Source organism: Myiozetetes cayanensis, unplaced genomic scaffold, assembly GCF_022539395.1.
Source record: "Myiozetetes cayanensis isolate MyiCay16 unplaced genomic scaffold, myiCay2020 scf3, whole genome shotgun sequence".
NCBI classification, from domain to species: Eukaryota; Metazoa; Chordata; class Aves; order Passeriformes; family Tyrannidae; genus Myiozetetes; species Myiozetetes cayanensis.
Genome location: NW_026087521.1, coordinates 13,793,498 through 13,813,662, shown reverse-complemented (window position 1 = coordinate 13,813,662; position 20,165 = coordinate 13,793,498). Strand labels below are relative to the sequence as shown.

The window sequence follows — 20,165 nt, the reverse complement described above, 5'->3', positions numbered from 1 at the left end:
TTTATTCTGCATCAAATGTTAGGTAGAGACCAGAGAGGAAATATTAATCTGAAAAACCTGGCTATAAAATGAAGAGAAATTCAAATACAGAGAACAATGTGTTTTATATCAACTAGTTCACATCACTCACTGCAACATGAGAGCATCCATGAAGAAATATTAGTAGATTTATGCAACAGTCATCGACATGTGCAAACTACTGTTCGCAGATAATTAACAGCCATATTTATTGTTATTAGTATGAACATTTGGCCTAATTTTTGATAGAAAGTCTGTTTTTCTGAAAAACGTGTTTTCTCTGGAATTTATTCATTATTACTTAGTTATATAGCAAGATGATGATCTTCTCTTTCTCTATAATACATTTGTTTGGTAATGAAAAGAAGTATTAGATCCTGCATTAAGGCATTCTAAGTGCAAGAATGCCAAATACCGATCTGTCTGAACTAAGAGGGGGGAAAAAAAATTGAGCCCCTTAGATAGACCTCTGTCTAGTTTCATGCAGGAGACTATGCTGACCTGAGTACCCAAGAAAGCAGAAGGAGCCAGGCTCCAGAATGCTCCCTGGCACAGTCCCAGCAGGACTATTCCTAAACAGTGGCACGGCTGAGGCCACACTGCTGGCTGCAGGAAGGGCTTAGCATATAAACACAAGCTCTACTGTGGCACCTTCCCATACCCATCTTATTTACAAGTTACTCACATAAAATGAGTTTAAAGGAATCGGTCAGTGAGTCTAAACACTTGATACCTTGCTACGATATCTGAGCTCTCCCTCAACTGTGCGGGCAACAGTCCACGAAGACAAATTTGATTCATATTTCAACACCAATCTCTGGTTTATGTTTCACCTATCTGAAACCAGATAAGCCCAAATAACTGAAAAAACTACAATGATTAATTTTATTGATGCAAAAACACATGCAGGATACTTTCCAAAGATAATACTAAAACAGCAGGAAAACCCATAATTTCCCATAAAGAGGCATATAGCATAATTTGTGAACTCAAAACACATCTATAACTCTTCTGTTTTCCAAAGAGTTTGCAATCTAGCTTTTCCAGCTTGTGCAATTTAAAAATAATTACTCTGTACATTTTAGTTTATAAAACGTAGTCGAGAAATTGCAAGAAGATCTAAACAAACACAGAAAGGAAACACAGATGAAACCTCAATAAATCAGCTAACCCATCTATCTAAATCATCTATGCACTGCTGCAGAATGAATTACACCTCTATTCCTGCAAGAAAAGGTCTTATCTTTCCTTAAAACTTCTGAGATTATACAACATTCTGAGTTTAGTCTATTGCTTTACTAAGTGCTTAGTTAGAAAGTTTCCTCCAAAGCACAGCCTAAATATTTGTGTGAGTGAAAATTAGGCCAATCACTATTTGTTTATTTCCTTCATTCCCTGTCACCTCCCTGGGACAAATATTGAGAACCTTCTCTATAGCAACCTATAGCAGAGCACAAGGCTTAGGTACTTATTCCTACCATCACCCCTCTCTCCCTTCTCTTGCATTCTTTCCTCCCTTCCTCCATCACCTCAAACTTTGCCTTATAGTATGCACCTACTAAATCTCTTCTTCTTTTATTAAGCTTAGTGTTAAAGTGTTATGACAAGACAGCTTAAGCGTGGCCATATCTAAAACTTGGTATGACATTTATTCGCAACAGTTTGCCTATTTCTGTAACTCAGCTCCATAAATGGGCTCTGAAAAATTCATATTCAACCTCTGCTGATCATGTATACAAAGGAAACACTTTGATACAACCTGCTAGAATCTGTTTCAGGTTTTGGAGTTTTAAAAAAGGAAAAAGAGTTAAGAAGTTCCTGAAGTAATGAAGAGATAGCCTACATTTTGGGGCTTTTTGAATAAGAATACCACTGTCCAACTCTACACTGTAGTATGGAAGAGTTAAGGCACACCTGCAATGCAACTGACAGAAGAAAAAGTTCCACGGGTACAATCTGTCACTAGAACAGCCAAAACAACTGAGACAGGAAAGGAGGAAGAAGAGCTTCTGAGCACACAAGCTCTTCAGATCTGCATCAAAAGCAACAAATCTCAAGGTAACCACAGGTCAGGAGCAAGTACTCCAAGTATAACATCATGATGTTATTTTATCAGATATTCCGAACAGAATCAGTGGTGAGAAGTGGAAGTAAATATGCGTGTTCTCTAAGCATCGCTAAGCCTGTATTAATACACCATTTTTCTACAAGAACTTCTCTCAAATTGCCAGAAAATATAAAAGGAAACTAGACAGGGCAAATTAAACTCATTTATGGGACTGTCCCATTTGCAGCAGAACGTGTGAAGTGCACAGTAAATAAGCTATGCAAGAGAAACTAAAGGAAGCTGGATGACTCAATTATGGATTCGGTGGGAAAGAGCTTTTAGCACTAGCTTTCCACAGACCCAAAAGTGTTGTGGGGCAGGTAACTGAGATCAGTTGTTCATACTCGAGTTAAAGAGTCAGCAGTGCCCTGGCAGCCAGGAGGGCCAACTGTGTCCTGGGGGGCATCAGGCAAAGCATCGCCAGCCGGTGAGAGGGGAATGTCCTGCTCTGCTCTGCACTGGGGCGGCCTCACCTTGAGAACTGTGGGCAATTTTGAGCTCCTCAACACAAGAAAGATCTAAATCTATTACAGAATGTCCACAGGAGGGCTACAGAGATGGTGAAGGGTCTAGAGGGGCAAGCCATATGAGAAGAAGCTGAGGTCACTTGGCTTGTTCAGCTTGGAGAAGAGAAGACCTCATTGCAGTTTCAACTTCCATGAGAGGGGAAGAGGAGGGGCAAGCACTGATCTCTTCTCCACAGTGAACAGTGACAGAACCAAAGGGAATGGCCTGAAGTTGTGTCAGATGAGTTTTAAGTCAGATATTAGAAAAAGGTTCTTCACCCAGAGGGTGGTTGGGTGCTGGAACAGGCTCCCCAGAGAAGTGGTCACAGCACCAAGCCTGACAGGGTTCAAGAACCATTTGGATGATACTCTAAGACACATGGTGTGACTCTTGGGGATGGTCCTGTGCAGGCCTAAGAGTTGGACTCGATGAGCCTTGTGGGTCCCTTTCAACTCAGGATATTCTACAAAACACGTGCTTTCGGCAGGACTAAAGCCCAGCATTCTCCCTGATCCAGGGGCTGTAAGGTGCTACAGCTCAGTGCACCATGCCCATATTGTTATATAGCAAAGGATTTGAGTGTTACAGTGACAATAACTGTAAGAGAGATCATAACAAGGAAAGGCAGTACTCTCTGTAAGGACTGGGGAGTACAGATTATACAATGCATTTGTGCAAGATCACAAAATAAAGATGGGAGTTTGTTCTCAGCAATTAGCAATTGAGGCAGCTGCTATTACAGAACATGGCTGAAAGGGCACGGCTGCAGAGGAAAGCTGTGTGAAACAAAAGTGGTGACTGCCTTGCAAGAGGAGCAAGTAGTAAACAAAAGGCATGTCCATTCACACAACAATGCATGATACGTGTCTGCATCCATGAATGGCTGCAGCCCTGCGGGATTCAGAGCAGTCCTACAATCCCCCTCAGCAAGCTGAACCTAGGGAAGATATTCTGCTTCTCTGACCTCCAGTAAGCTACAAGGTGCCATACTGATGTGCAGCCATAAGCTTTGGTGCCTTCTTCACTGTGCTCTGTTCATGCAATGTAGATACACCCTCAAATTCTAAGAGCACTTTTTCTTCTGGTTTTCCTCACTGTGACAATGACAGCCTTAGTGCTAACTGAATTTTAGTATTAGATACTAGTCAGCTATGTTCCTATTTGTTCAAAAAATGTGACATATTGGGGATTTTATAATTTGGATTGACTATATGTGTGTGATGAAGAACAAAAATTAATTCAGCATCACTTGAATTCAGTTGGGGGTTATTCATTACTCAGAACAAGCAGAACCAGTAATTCTGCTTGAAGAACTGGAATTACTGGTTCATCAAAAAAAGTTTTTTATTATTCTTTCTTCTGTCACTATCACTTGATATGCTTCTACAACAACACTGCATCCTACCTGAGCATTTCCAAGGGGAGTTTACAGTTACTTCATTCCTCACCATTATTTTTGGTACAACCCCAGTTTATGCCTTACTGCATAAAAGGGAATAGCACTTCATTTTCAGTAAGCTGCCTTTCCCTGACAATTTTTAACATGCCACAGGGAAGTGGGTGCCAATCTTTTTAAGAAAAACTCAATATAATTGAGTTGATTGAAAATAGTAAGTGAAATATTGTTCCTAGGGACATCTTCTATTCTTGGCTAACAGTATTGATTTGCTCTTCCTAAATACTAGTTTATACTTAACCATTGCACTCAATAACACCTATGTTCTCCCATACATGTAATTTCAGAAAGCAATCAGCTATTCCTTCACTAACAGGACTCCCATGGTCTAAATGCAGTAAAAGTCACAGTGTTTCTTAAGTAGGTTGTCACGTTTTCTATGGAAATTATTAAACTGAAAGCTAGTGATATATGTAAATGCTACTGTGGGCATGACTAATCCACAGTCCACACAATGGTTCAGAATAATGAAGACCGAAACTTCTATTTTGTCACTTTCTTCCTAATGGCACCTTACACAAAGATAAGAATAAATTGTTCTGGCAAACTTGCTCCCAGATTTTCCCTTTTATGAGGGCTGTGCAGAACCTCCCTCCTCCTATCCGAAGGGATGCCACAACACACCCCTACGGCAGGCAGAGGTGTGAGCCCTGTGCGTCAGACAGGGGAGGGCTGAGAACACCCATCTCCATAGCTGCATGACAGGGGTGCAGCCAACCAGGGCAGGAAGGGCCACGGGCCAGTCACACCTCAGGGACAGCCCTGAAACGTGACCTGCGTGTGACGAAGTGTGCAGGTGCATGTCCAGTCTCTGATGCGGTGACACCGTCCTGCTCCCAGCAGTGCAGTCACAAGCCTTGGAGGTCTGAAGACAGCCCACCACTGATGCACTCACTATCCACAATGATGCAGTAAAGTACTTGCTAACTTGTGTATGAAGTGTTTCACTCTCTGTATGAAGCAATTTAGTTTAGAAAAGACCTTTACTATGACCAAGTCCAATCATTAACCAATCATTAACCCACCACCACACCATGTCCCTAAGTGCCACATCAATGTGTCTTTTAAATATCTCCGGAGGTGGTGAATCAACCACTTCCCTGGGCAGCTTCTTTCAATGCTTTGACAACCATTTTGGTAAAGAAATATTTCCCAATATCCAATCTAAACTTTCCCTGGCTCAGTTTGAGGCCATTTCCTCTTAACTTGTTGCTTGTTATTTGAGAGAAGAGACTGCCCCCCACCTGGCTACAACCTTCTGTCAGGTGTAGGGAGTGATAAGGTCTCCCCTAAGACTCCTTTTCTCCAGGTTAAACAACCCCAGCTCCCTCAGCTGCTCCTCATAAGACTTGTGCTCCAGACCCTTCACCAGCTCTGTCGCCCTTCCCTGGACACTCTCCAGATCCTCAATATCTTTCTAACCTGCAGAAATTCTTGCTGGAAATATTTGGATAATATTTAAATAATAGCAAGGCTTGAGCAGACATGAACTAAAATGACTTCTTTACCAATTCAAATTAACTACCATCTGTCTTAAACAATTCTATTATCATGGCTTTTGGGCATCTCAAGCAATTAAGAAAAAACAGAATGTTGCATTTTTTTTGTTTTCTTATAACTGCTTTGTAAGTCTAACATTTGTCAAGTGAGTTTTAGTTCTTCAAGAAACTTTCATACTTCCATAAAAAGGTGGGAGAGACAAGGCACAAAATGTAGCTCTATCCTTATAAGAAACTACCACAGTACATAAATGTACATAGAAAAATAATTTTAATTTATGTACCTGCTAAATGAATTAAATACTTTGTTTTCACAGGGCATAAAAACCAGCTTCCTTCTTTCTCAGCCTTTCCTCTTCAGCTAAGCAGCCATGTACCTAAAAGTGACAGCTCTTTGCAGTGAGGGGAAAGGTAGAAAATATTTCCAATTTCAACAATTGCCAATTAAAAAAAAAAAAAAGGTTCAAAGTTAAAAAAAAAAGTTGCACTGAGATCTTCTCTACTGTGACATGAGATTCTCACTTAAGTTCATGGCTGATGCAGTAGGTGCACAATATAAGCATCCATTTACTTATATAGTGCTTCTCTTTTTCTTTGGAGAGGTCCTTACCAGCACCTACAGTGAAGAAGCCTAAAAGATTTTACTTTCTCTGCTTTCTTCTGTTCTTTCCTCAATAGTGGTATCTCCTTGATTGCAAGTTTATTCCAGATATACCTAAACCAGTTTCTCCCTGGAGGTTCAGTGCTGATGTACTGTGCCTGTTGACTATGTTTAAACTATTTTTGTTCAGTGCTTGTGGAGAAGGTGGCAAATTAAATAAAGCTACTTCTCTTTCTCATTTGGTTGAGAGAACAATATTTAAAAGTTTATTTATTTCCTTTCCATCACAGGATGAACATGGTATTTTGAAGTTTGATATTGTCTGGGGAGAAGAATGAGGAAGTCATGTCTGTTGTTAATATGCCCTTGAGTCTATCTACCATGTCTTAGGTTAAGAAGGCTAACTCACAATAAACCTAGTTAGGTTTTCTTTGCTCTGTCAGAAGCTTAAGCAGATACATAACTGAAGTAACTTTACAGACTTATTTATTTCTTAATTAAAAAAAATTACACATTTGTATATAAACTAGTAAACGGGTACAAAATAGCCTCTGTAAATATTATCTATCAAGTATAAATTTAAGCTCATTATGCAGCAAACCCATGCTGGTTTTGTTGCATTAGTCTAAACTCCTGCCAGTATTTAATGAGATAATTTACTTGTTTATCTATTTGTCATGGTTTAAAGGAAATTAAAATCTATCTCATCCATAGCAAGAAACTATCTGTCTATATTCAGAAACTGCTTCTCTTGGCCATCTCAGCTTGTTCAAGGATTTCTACTGATTTTTCACCTCTTGAACATATTTACAGCTTTCTTTTCCACTTCATGCTGCTTCTACCTCCATGGTCCCCTTTTCCCCCCATCCATGTCTTTTGATTGCCTCAACAGTTGTTATCCTTTCTCTTCATCTCAGTGTCACCAGATTTTAAAGGAAAAATTGAGGATTAGCTACTTACAGCTGTGTCATTGTTCATTCTAGCTGTATTAAGTCTTTTTAATCTCCTCTTCTTGCTAAACTCCTCTATTTAAGACTATGATATCTATTGTCTCTGTGCACAGGCTAGAAAATTGGAGTGCATTATTAACTAACCCATGTGTAGCTATGTCATCAGCACTATGGTATATGTGTATTTTATGTACAGAGCCCACACTGCACATACACACATACATATGAATAAACACACACAAGAGATACTATATTAAGCAGCTCAATAGATTTTAAGAAGCAGAATTCAAGAACACTTAATTGATCCTAGCTTACTTATGCCTTTATTCTTTACGTACCAATGACAGTACATTAATACATTCACAGCATGTTAACAGGAACAGCTGTTAAATAATAAATGCCTTACTATATTATTTTCAGTGGGTGCTTCAGCAATTAAACCCTGGCTGCCTAATTTCCAGCTCAGTTAGGAAAAATAACTATATCTTATGCAACCAAGTAAAATACTAGGCATTATCCAAAGAATAACAGAAACATCACGATATCCACTGTAGAGAATTACTGTTCTCTGTGAGGAAATGTGTCATCTCCTGGCTTCTCCCTGATTATTATTGCAAGAACTCAAAAAGCAGCTTTTAGCGGAATAGTTTACGAGCCTTTGCTGCAGATATCATTGGATGTTTTGCCTCAGCTGGTGTCAGTAATTCAGCTCTTTCTCCATCCTACCACTGGCTCAAGGCAGACACTACTTCCCTCTTTCAGATATAGTTATTAGGGAGCCACAGCACAGGTCAATTGGAAACTGAAAGCAAATCAGCAGAAAAAACCCTCTTGCTTTATTTAAATCAATGCACCCTCAGTCAGCAGAACTAATAGGTCTATGCCAGGGAAGTAGAGACAATCAGGAGGCAGCAGCATGACAAGGGCAGGGACCCTGAAGTGACAGACTCTCAGAATCAGTTTGCAGGAACACTAGATCAGATGTACATCAAACCACATGCTACAGCTAACTCTCCAAATATCCATCACCAACTTGGAGTAATGTTCACCAAAAACAAATCTTCAAAAACACACAAGAGTCAACAATCTTGCACATTTCAAATTTTAAAATCACTCTTAGCCAAACTGCCTAAAATTAAAAGAAATTCGTGTTTGAGAGAAAAACCCCTACATTTCATTTGGTCTGCCTCTCATTTCCTAAACTTTGATTACCAAAGCTACCAAGCATTAAAAAAACCCAAACCAACAGCTACTACCGGTTTTTCCACTTGCAAGGTATCTTGACTACCTTAGTCTACCCAAACAATTGTGCAAAAAAAAAAAAAAACTATCTAAAAATATGGTTAGGACTGCAAACATCCCTGTGAAATGTTTTTATTATCAGCATAATAAGTCTGATTTATATTTTTAATTTTATATTTGATCAATCACATTTCTTAAATGCACTGTAGTCTCCAGTACTCATTTACCATTTAAGAAGACAGAACTATCATCTTCCACAGGCTTTCTTGTTTGAAAAATAGTTATTTTAACTATTAAAAATGCCAGCAACTTAATAAAATAGTACATATAGTAGACTGCAGTATTACCTTGTTGCAGCTTGAAATGTATTCACATGATTTACATCTGGATGATACCATTACAACCTGGCTCATTATTCTGAATATTTTATCTCTCCTCAACAAGACCAAAAGCCATGAAATAATAAATGCCCGCAGAAATTATTTCCCCAATAATTGTGCAGAAATTTCAGCTTTATAAAGTTTTCAGTTTCATTTCAAAAAGAAATGTTAATTTAACGTTAAAGAAACATTAAAAATAACTGGCTAGGGCTTTTTTGTGCATGTATTAGTTTTTCAAACAATCAGACTCTCCTACTGAAATGCAAAAGCTCAGCGCACATCTGTTAGGACTGCATTCATTAAAGTCAGCTATCAATCAGTCACAGTAGAACTTTCCTTAAAAACATGAAGCGTGATTTGCATAGAGCCCTGCTCGCTGTTACTGAGCGCTAGTTAACGAACCGCTCCTTTCGTTCCAAGCTACAGTACCTCATGAAGTACTGTCACTACTTAAAGCACGAGAATATTTGGAATTCATTACATTGCCTTACTTTGTGCTACATATGTGAGGGTGGTGAGGCACCAGAACAGGTTGCCCAGAGAGGCTGTGGGTGCCCCATCCCTGGAAGTGTTCAAGGCCAGGCTGGATGGGGCTTTGAGTAGCCTGGTCTGGTGGAATGTGTCCCTGCCCATGGCAGGGGCATTGGAACTAGATGATCTTGAAGGTCCCTTTCAACCCAAACCATTCCATGATTCTATGATACAGCATGCACCAATCCTGCAAATGCAAACTTCCATTTTTCTATACAGTTCCTTAGTAATCCTGAGGATTTCCACTAATATTTTTATATTGACAAGGAACTATCCGACTGAGGTTGTAACCAGCAAAATTGTAAGTCTGGATAGACTTACTGCATTATCAAATATTAACTTCATTACATTTATTACTTAAAAGTGACCTGAAGTTGAAAACAAACTCTTATGAGTCTGTCATGAGGTTCATTACATTTAGTGGTGACTTTTGTGCCACATTTTCAGATTCATAGTACTTTAAACAAGATTCAGGTTCTGGACCTCATGCTTCAGGAGAAAAAGCCCTAAAAATTAAGCCTACAGGATACAACACAGCAGAACAATAGGGAGAGGTCAAGAATATTAATTTTTAATTAACTAATTAATTTTAATTTTTAATTCTATGTAATTTGGAGGTATCTGTTACATGTAATGGAATAAGGTAAAGAGTCCTCTGAGCCAGCAAGAACCAAGTTAATTTGAAGAATACACAAACTGGCCCCAAGATGGGCAGGTGCACTTCTAGGACAATACACCACCACCACAGCAATGGCACTTCTAGACCCAACCTGCCAGCTGTGCAGAGCAATGCACCATGTACACAAACCAGCTCAGTTTGGAAGAACAGTGAGATTTTTTGCCCAGTTGTACATTTCTTTATGCATAGCGATCGCCAAATTGCAGTTTCAGGTTGTCTGTAAAGTAAGGCAGCCCTGCATCAGCTTACATTCAGGTCTTGCTTTCAGTTCAGTTCTGCTAGGACTAAAATTTTCTTCTCTCAAGGAAAAAAACATCTTAGGCTTTTAATAAGTTTCACAGCAACAAGAAGGGTTCAGGCAAGTTCTGTGACCTGAAACCTCAGCTACATTTTTCAGTAAAGCATATAATAAATTAGAGGTTAACTCAAGTCAGTCATCTTTAAAGAACTCTGACTAATGTCATATTGCATTTTACATGACAATCACTGCCAGCATTATGTTTCAACTATTATGTAGACAAATGAAATTTCATTCAACTTACCTGACGCACGTCTTGTGAATCGGTTTATCGTTGGAGCTGGAAAAAAAATACAACATTTTGTTTATTTTTGTAGTGGTCTAACACACTTTAAACATAACAATGTTACACTTCATTCAAAGTGTTAACCATTATTTTTGTATCTTTATAGAAACCCACGCTACATTCACACACAATCTTTTATGCAGCTTTGCAAGAGATGGCACAGAGTAACTAGTAAGCTTTCAAGACCATTTTCTAGGAGTTACTGTTACTTATTGCTGTCCTTGACTGGACATGAAACATTCAGATCTGCATTTCCATTATTTATTGAGTGCACAGTAACTGGCATCTTGCAAACAATAACACAAGCAGGGATTAAAAATAATATGTAAAAAAATCTACTTTACTTTTACAAAATGAACCTACTGGAAATATGGCACCAATGATATTCCTATAGACAAAAAGACTAATTTGCAATCCCATCTAAAAGATCGACTTTTGCTTTGGCTAACCTTTAGAACTCCTTGGGTAAGTCAATAACAATGCCAGCCCCATCCAAACCCCAGTGCAAATGTTTTATAGTGCCATCCTGGCACATCTCCAACTGTGTGCTGCAAACATTTGTAATCAGACTCCTGTCTTGTTTCCAACTGGGATAGACTGCAAAATGCAACTTAAAGCACATGGCTTTACATTTATTTCATTTCTATGCTTACCAACTTCTTTAAGAGCTACTGGAGATAAAATAGATAAAGTTTTATGTTTTGCCTTCCAAATACAAACCTTCAGTCTTCTCCTAATTAGTATAAAACACTGGTCTAGAACTCTACTTTCATGTGATATATTAACTGCTGGAATAAACAGCAAGAAGAAATATGAATGACCTAATTTCAAATGTGGGCAGCAGCTACATTAAAAATGTATGCCCTTACAGTGCTTATTAATATTCAGACTTAAAAAGTGCTCTTCATGTTTACATAGAATTGCAACATGAAAAACATCAAAGTTTTTTATTTTATTCCACTTAATTTTACATGGGAGTTATGCATTATTTCTTGAACATCTAAGCCAAGACAAAGAGAAAAAAAATTGCTGAGAAAACAGGAGAGACAGTAACAGCCTGAGACATAAACTGATTTCTTATTCCTTTGGGGATGAAAAAACAGAGCAAAGCTACAATTTCTGAACCACAGTGGCAGACAGTTTGTGCAAGCAGATACAGTAGTGACAGGTCCAAACTGCAAAAAATACACTGGGAAACCCAACTACAGAGCTGGAGTGCTAGTCATGAGCAAGGAAATCTCTGGTTAATAAGATATCACAAACCCCAAAAATGCATACAAATGAACACAAGAGTAACATAACCAGCAATGTTATTTTTAAACATGAATTCTGATTCACCCCAACAATTAAAAAAAAAAAAAGACAAAAAATAGACGCATTTTTATTAAAGCAATTAAAGTAGACACCATATTTTATGCAACTGCTGTTTTGTAATACTGGGCTTGTTTCATTCCTCAAAACCATTTATTTTATCACTACTGTTACAGGCCAAATTTATTTCAGGGCATCAGTCATGACTGTCACCATCAGACCACTGAGTTGTTTCCTCAAGCATGTAAATCTGCAGCAGGTCTTAGCAGATGTGCTCATATAAAAAACCCAAAACTGGAATCTGACATATTTCTAACAAGAAAGCATAAAATAGTGTTCTGCTCCCATTCAAAAGCTTTCCCCAAACTCATGGAGGGTTTTGGCTGTCAGTTCTGTACACAATCTGTAGATATGAAGATTTAACTCCTCTAGACAGCTACTCCAGCACATTTTACGAAAAAACCCAAAACAAATCAAAAGCCAACCAACCAACCAAACCCAACACACAAAAAAAAAAAAAAAAAAAAAAAAGACCATTAAAAATGAAGAATATCTAGCACAAAACTAACATAACTTGAAACAAGTTACTGGGACTATCAAAGAAGAAAGTTCTTTTCCAGCTCCATAATTCTAAATTCACTATTCTATTTGGCTGCAGGGAGCTTAATTTATTGGACAATAGATTTTACAAATTATTTACTGTTAGGGAAAAAAAAGCAAGAATGTCAGAACCTTGATTAGCAACCATTTTTGAGCTTACGTGAATAATCAGTATTTCAGCAGCAACCAGACAAAGCCTTCCTGTCCAGACTGGGATTTCATGGAGGTCATCCAAATATGTTATTGGAAGATTTCAAAGCAGCATCCACAGTTATTTTTTATGGAGCAAGTTGAACCATTCTCTATTTTTCTAGTAGCGAACCACAGTATTCTTTTGTTGTCCAGAAAGATGGAAGAGTTACCATACAAGAAGGTCTCAGAGTCATCAGCCCTACAGAAATCTAGCTGGTGTTCTCACTACAAAGTAGATGCATGGTCAACCAGTTCACTACAGTGTCTGGCAGGATAAGCACAGTAAAGTGGGCAAAAGAAAAGTCTAAGAAGCATTTTGCTGGACCCATAAAACAAACACTAAATTATCTTTCAAACATGCCAGGAGGTTAAAGCCTTGGCTCAGAAACAAATGAATAAATCAATGGTAGAAATATTCAGTGAGGGATATTAAATGCTCCTCCTGGAGCCACAAAGCATCAGGAGCAGCAGAGAGATTCCCAGGGAAGAAACACTACTTATTCTGACTGTGATCATCATCTTCCCTGGACACTGCTTTTTTAGCCACAGTCCTACTGAGTTCTGAGTTAGGCTGACTTAGTTTTGGACCGAGATGACTGTCTTGATTCACATGGCTCAAGTGAAAGCAGTACCCAGAGAGACAGGGATGCCAAGAGACAGTCTTGGCATCCAGGCTGAATTATGAGGCAGCTTTGAAACCCCACTCACAGGCCACTGGAATATTGCATTTATATCCCTGGGTTCAAGCCTCACGCCACGCCCACACAAAAGAAGTGGTGCTGAGGCACTGTGCTTCCCACCCTGCTACTTCAGCTGCTCCCCTCTCTCCTCTCAGCCACATCCACAAGCAGGTTCTTGGGACTTTCAGTGTCTGTCTGCAGGCACAGTGGAAACCAACTGGCTTTGGGCTCTGTGGACTGCCCAAGGACTGCTCCCTACAATGTGAAACCCAAGCAGCCTTGTTAGAGGGCTACCCATCCCCCAGTAACAAACCACCAGCAACACTGTTGACAACACCGGTTCACACAGAATCATAGAATTAACTGGGTTGGAAAAGATCTTTGAGATCATCAAGTCCAACCCTTGTTCCAACCCCACTGTGATTACTAGATCATGGCACTCAGTGCCACATCCATGGCCACAGTTTTCCAGCAGGGGGAAACTTGGAATGGGCTTGAGGTTGCTGAAGTTAACTCTACATAAAAAGTATCTTAAAGGTTATAGTGACATTGTGTTGAGGGCTGGTTGCTCAAAATGATTCAATAAACCAACTTGCTAGAAAAAAAACACAGTAACTTACAGCGACACACATCCCCATACTAACTTGTGCAAAATGTAAGAGGAGCAAAACCATGGATTGCAAAACCTCCTGATTACAAAAGTCAGGGATTTTTCCCAATGAAGGGTAAACTGGCATGCAGATAAACTCAGAAGATGTCCAATGACATTTAATATTTTTTATAGTACAGAGTGTTGCACCACAATAAATAATGTACTGCTGTGCACAGAGGATCTTGTTTACAAGCACCATGTCACTCCAATACTAAATATGACTCTTCATGTTCTACTTAGTCTCAACCAAAATCTATTACAAACTTCAGAGAGGAAAATTATCTGGGGGTGGGGTGTGTGTGTGAGAGAGAAATTACAGAGGTCTCTATCCTGATGAAGACTTGATTAAACTACCATTTGAAACTGCACAAGCTATAGATCTTTATGTGACATGTTCGAGTTGTTTCATTGTTAGTGGAACATAAGAGAGAATTGATCTACTGGTAACTGAAATTCATGTTTGAAAATCCTTGCTCAGGGGATTGTACAAAGGTACAGCTTTTAAAACAGTTTGGGCAATACAGATTAAGCAAATAAACAGAAATCATCTGCAAACGATCAAGAGAGGCTGAGGTATTTTAAAATATCTATTCACCAAGAACATAGGCTTTAAAAACAACATCAAGCTACATGAAACACACTAGAATTTTGTCCATCACTCATCAACTGTCTAACCATTGCTCCTTTCCCCGCTGTACTTTCTGAGCATTAGGCAGTCACCACAACAGTCCTGCAAAGCAGACCATAAAAGCAGCATAATTTTGTAAGTAGAGGAGGAAATGACAGTCTATGGAGTGATTTGCAGAGCACCAAGACTAAGAAGGTAATGCTAAGAAAGGATCCCTAGCTGGGCAGCTTCTAGATGGTTTGCTTGCTCTGATAGCTTGAGCTATCCTTTTTTGTACACTTCCAATTTAAGTGGGTTTGCTTCAGAAACTGCAAGAGATTCTTGAGCCATTAATGTCACCTGGAATAAGAAGCCAAACACATTGCAGACATTAGACATGCAGACTTCCCAAAACGTCAGGGACTGTCAACCTGGGATTCAACAAGAGGCTCTGCTTATCAGGGGCTGTTAAGGACATGCCTGAGCACTCTCTGACAACCAGACCTGCAAACGGGTGATTTCTGCAGGTCTGCCAACCACAGCAAATACACAGCCCCAGGCTGCTCAGCAGAGTGCACAGAACCCCACATGTGCCCAAGCAAGGGTGAGCACACCCCATTCCCTGCAGCCCCTCCAGTGCACAGAGGGAAACAGGAGGCTGCTCAGTCTCCTGCCGCATTCATGGCAACTCAAGGCAATGCTCTTTTAGAGCAAAACACACAAAGCCAAAATGCCTGCTCTGAGTGACGAGGGTTGGCAGGAGATTAGTGATTAAGCATCAGTATTAGTAAAAAGTAGAACACCTTCCACAAGCCTCACTTCCAATTAGCCACTGTAATTTCTTTGTATGGCAAAGGGTTAAACCCCCTAAAAAATAAGAAAAACAAAAAATAAATAAGCAAACAAACAAACAAAAAACCACACACCAAAAAAATTCCACTATTACATGTTTAAAATCCTCACATTTGGCAGCCCATAGCTCCAAAAAAACCATCTCTATTTACACAGCAGGAATACTCTTAATATCTTAATGGATAGACACAAACAGAAACATCCACACCACAGTGTACTATCTTTGTGTGGAAGATGCAAATGCCCCAAGTGAGGTCAGGAAATGAATGCAATAGCCAAATCATGCATTTTTTTCTATCCTGTTGAGGGCAAAGCTGTGTTAAAATTCTCAAGGACCTCACTGAGGTCAGTGGGTCAAACCTAGTCCAAATTTGAAGAACAGACTGAGAACCTGCTCTCAACAGATGGTATGATTTTATACCATTTAACTCTTGTGTTTCCAGAAGAGTTATCCCTGATTTACCCATGTCTTTTAGTCATATACCTCAAAATCCCAGGCCAAGTTTTAACTGATGAGAATCATGAGGCACTACATGCTCCACCTTTTCAGTTCCAAGTTTATCTGTTTTTCAGAGGTCTCCCAACTTCCAGGAAAACTTTGAAATATGCTTACTGCAATCATATTCCTATAATATGTAAATTAACATTCGGTTATCTTCTTTCACAGATTATTAATTAGAATTACCTAATCAGAACAAGAACAAAATCAAATCTAAATGAATGCTACTCTAAAATGTATGCTTTAGTCAGACTTATGTTTTTATGTCCGACATGGAAGAAATAAAGTTAACTCTCCATTAACCAGGACAATGATAGACTGGGACAACACAAAAATAATAACAGTAGTAATTTGGAGCCCCTCTAATTTCCCTCCATCACAGGAAATTTTCACTTTAGTTCAGGATTATTTCCGGTAGAATGATATTTTCAGATTTTTTATCTTATGAGACGGACACAAGATCATACAATTATGTTCATGTACGTTCACACTGGTAAGACCTCATATAGATCTCAAGGAAGGCCGGACAAACATTCACTGACAGTTTGAAGAGATGACTCTGACAAAAGAGGGAGTTGTCAGGCCTATGGAGAATGGTTCTTGTCTTTTCTCTGCGAAAGGCCATGACAGCTGTGAGGAATGAGAAGAGGGGATGAGCCCAGCAAATACACAGCCATTATTTGGAAGACAAACAAACAGCCCTGGCAAGACAGTAGTTAGATAGAGCATCGCTTTCAAAATAAGTGTGTTTCAATTTCTGAAAATGTAACAGCAACAGAAATATGTGAGATATATTTTACTATTTCTCTCACCAAGCAAGTCAGTCTCAAAAGATGATTTTATTACTAAACACAAAATTGAAGAACAGCAGCACACAGGCTTGGCCTTTTCACAAGGAGAAAAGGTAAATCATGGCCACAGAGGTGCATGCTGTGAGTAACAGTCAGTCAAAGAACCTGAAAGGTTAGACAGCAACACTGCCACCAAATTTCCCAGAAAACAAACCTTAACATATCAGAAAAATCTGAAGTCCACTCCCAAACTCTGATTTACACCCTGGGGAAGAATACCCACAGTTCCTCAAAGGGTAGGATCTGCACACAGAAGGATCTGGCTCCATCCAAAGAAAGGTGAATTCCTGGAGGGCACTGCAGGTACGTGCTTTCAGGAAGAGTGTGCTCCCTAAGGAGTCAGGACTGCTGCGAACCGGAGGAGGCAGAGTGCACACAGACACACATTCATACACACAGCAAAATGCAGGCAGCGAGGCATGAAGGAAATGCAGGCTTTCAGCAAATCCCACAGACAGGCTGAGAAGTCAAAGATGAGGGAGAAACAATGCTATAGTGACAGTATTTACATGCTACTGAGAGAAAAAAGTGAAAGCAAATAATTTAGCTTTTGCTAGAAAAGTAGGTGTGGGCAAGAGAAAACAGCTACATCTGATGGGATGACTAAGATTTATTTATTTTTTAATTAAAAATGACATCTACAGATTTTAAAACCATCTGTACCCTAACAAATACATACATAATTATTGTTGTCTGTGAAGACATCAACACATCTGTAAAAGAATAAAAACATACAGAAACCAGAATATTCTGTTATTCCAATTTTTATAATACGCAACAAAATAAACTAGACTTACATGAGGTTGTAGTCCTAAAATGTATTTTGTTAGTCAAAATGAAATTTTGAGATTTTCTTTGGCTCTATAGTTTACTTCTTTTAATTTTTCAGTCTGGAAAATGAGTTCCATTTCAGTGTAGAATACTCTCTCAAGAAAGCTGGGAAAGCCTTGTAGTCACAATAATTTGAAAATTAGACCAGATATTGTGCAAGGACCTTGTGCTCCTTGTGATTTAACTTTGGGGCTCAGATTTCCACAATTGTGTGCCAGTTCACTAGGACTGTCCCTTTCCAAACCCAACATCACGCACTTCCAAGGGCTGAATGACTACACAATAATAAGACACGAATAATTTCTTCAAAACCCAAAAAGCTTGACTTAATAATTCACATCAAAAAAGCTCAGTAAAATTTTTAGCAAATTGATTCACTGATTATTAAGCTGTCACCACACAAGAACATGAATCAAATATGTGGGTAAATACCTTGGGGCTTGCTTTGCTGTGTATCCATTTAAACACATCACTATGGTATCAGGAAAACAGCAGTGCTATAAATGAAGTCTCTGAAAACATTTAATAAACAGAGAAACTAATCTATTATTTCAGGATTTTTATATTATTTCCAGGTTATAATTAATGTTGATGATAAATACAGGGTTTTTAAAATGACACTACAAAGTAGCACATTTTCATTGTCATGCTTTGACATAAACATACCGCCAACATTAAAGAATCAGAACGGTTTTGGTTGGAAGGGACCTTCGTGATCATCTTGTTCCAATGTCCCTGCCACGGACAGAGTGATACCTTCCACTAGACCAGGTTGCTGAAAGCCCCATCCAACTTGGCCATGAACACTCCCAAGGATGGGGCAGTCACGGCTTCTCTGGGCAACTTCTTCCAGTGGCTCTCCACCCTTACAGTAAAGAATTTCTTCCTTCTATGTAATCTAAAACTACGCTCTTTCAGTTTAAAGCCATTCCCCCACCCCATCCTATCATACCTGAAAACTGTTGTAAGGTCTCCCTGGAGACTTCTCCAGGCTGAACAACCCCACATCACTTAACCTGTTCTCACAGTGGAGGTGCTCCAGCCCCCTGATCATCTTTGTGGCCTCCTCTGGACTTGCTCCAACAGCTCCATGTCCTTCTCATGCTGGGGACCTCAGAGCTGAACACAGTACTCCAGGTGGGGTGACCTGCTGGCCGCACAGGTTTTGATGCAGCCCAGCATACAAGTGGCTTTCTGGGCTGCCAACACACACCACCAGGGTCATGTCAAGCTTCTCATCCACCCAAGTCTTCCTTCTTAGTGCCGCTCTCAATCTATTCTTCAGCCAGCCTGTATATGTGCTTGGGATTGCCCTGACCCATGTGCAGGATCTTGCACTTGGTCCTGTTGAACTACATGAGCTTCACACAGGCTGGCCTCTGATGCCTGCCAAGGTGCCTCTGGATGCCATCCCTTCCCTCCAGAGCATTGACCACACACAGCTTGGTGTTATCTGCAAACCTGCTGAGAGTGCATGGAACTTGCATTATCGACAAAGGTGTTACACAGCACCCAATACCGGCCCTGAGGAACACCAGTCCTCACTGGTGTTCCACCTGGACATCAAGCCATTGACTGCAACTCTTTGAGTGAGACCATCCAGCCAATTCATTATCCACTGAGTAGTCAAATCCATGCTGCTCCAGTTTAGAGGCAAGGATGTGGTGTAGGACACTGTCAAATGGTTTGTACAAGTCAAGGTAGATGACATCAATCACTCTTTCCTTATTCACCAGTGCTGTAACCCTATTGTAGAAGGCCATAAAGTTTGTCTGGTACAATTTGCCCTCAACGAAGTCATGTTCACTGTCAACAATCACCTCCTTATTTTCCATGGAAGGAAGGATCTGCTCCATTATCTTGCCAGACACTGAGGTGACAACTGACTGGTCTGTAGTTCCCCAGGTCATCCTTTTCTTTTTTTTTCCACTTTTTACGAAAGTGGTTTATATTTCCCCTTTTCCAGTCACTTTAAACTTCATTGGACTGCCATGACTTCTCAAATATGATGGATAAATGGCTTAGTTACTTCATCTGCCAGTTCCCTCAGAACCTATGGATGCATCTCATCAGGTTCCATTAACTTGTGCACCTTCAGGTTCCTTAAACAGTCTTGAACATGACCTCCTACACCAGGTGGTTCTTCATTCCCCCAGTCCCTTCTGGGACTTCAAGCCTTTTGCAACTTGGGTGGTAGGGTCAGAGCACTTGCCAACAAAGACTAATTCAAAAAAAAAAAATCTTTATGTATCTCAGCCTTCTCCACATCCCAGGTAATCAGGTCTCCCATTTCCTCCTGGAGAGGGCCCACATTTTCTCTAGTCTTTCTTCTATCACCAACATATCTGTATCTGTATAAGCTTTTGTTATTGTCCTTGACATCCCTGGCCAGATTTAATTCTATCAGGGTTTTAGCTTTCCTATTAGGGCTTTAGGTTTCCTAACCTGATCCCTGGCTGCTCAGATATCCTCCCAGGTATTCCTCCCAGGCTACTTGTCCTTGCTTCCATCCTCTGTAGGCTTTCTTTTTGCGTTT

General features: G+C 39.7%; 1 protein-coding gene across 1 annotated transcript in view; it reads right to left on the bottom strand.

The window, feature by feature from the left end:
- Positions 1–20,165, bottom strand: part of PRKAR2B (protein kinase cAMP-dependent type II regulatory subunit beta) — an 85,077-nt gene that overhangs the window by 43,242 nt on the left and 21,670 nt on the right. The window contains exon 2 of the mRNA XM_050324650.1: positions 10,513–10,548. Within this exon, the coding sequence (XP_050180607.1) occupies positions 10,513–10,548 (36 nt within the window). The remainder of the gene's footprint in view (positions 1–10,512; positions 10,549–20,165) is intronic.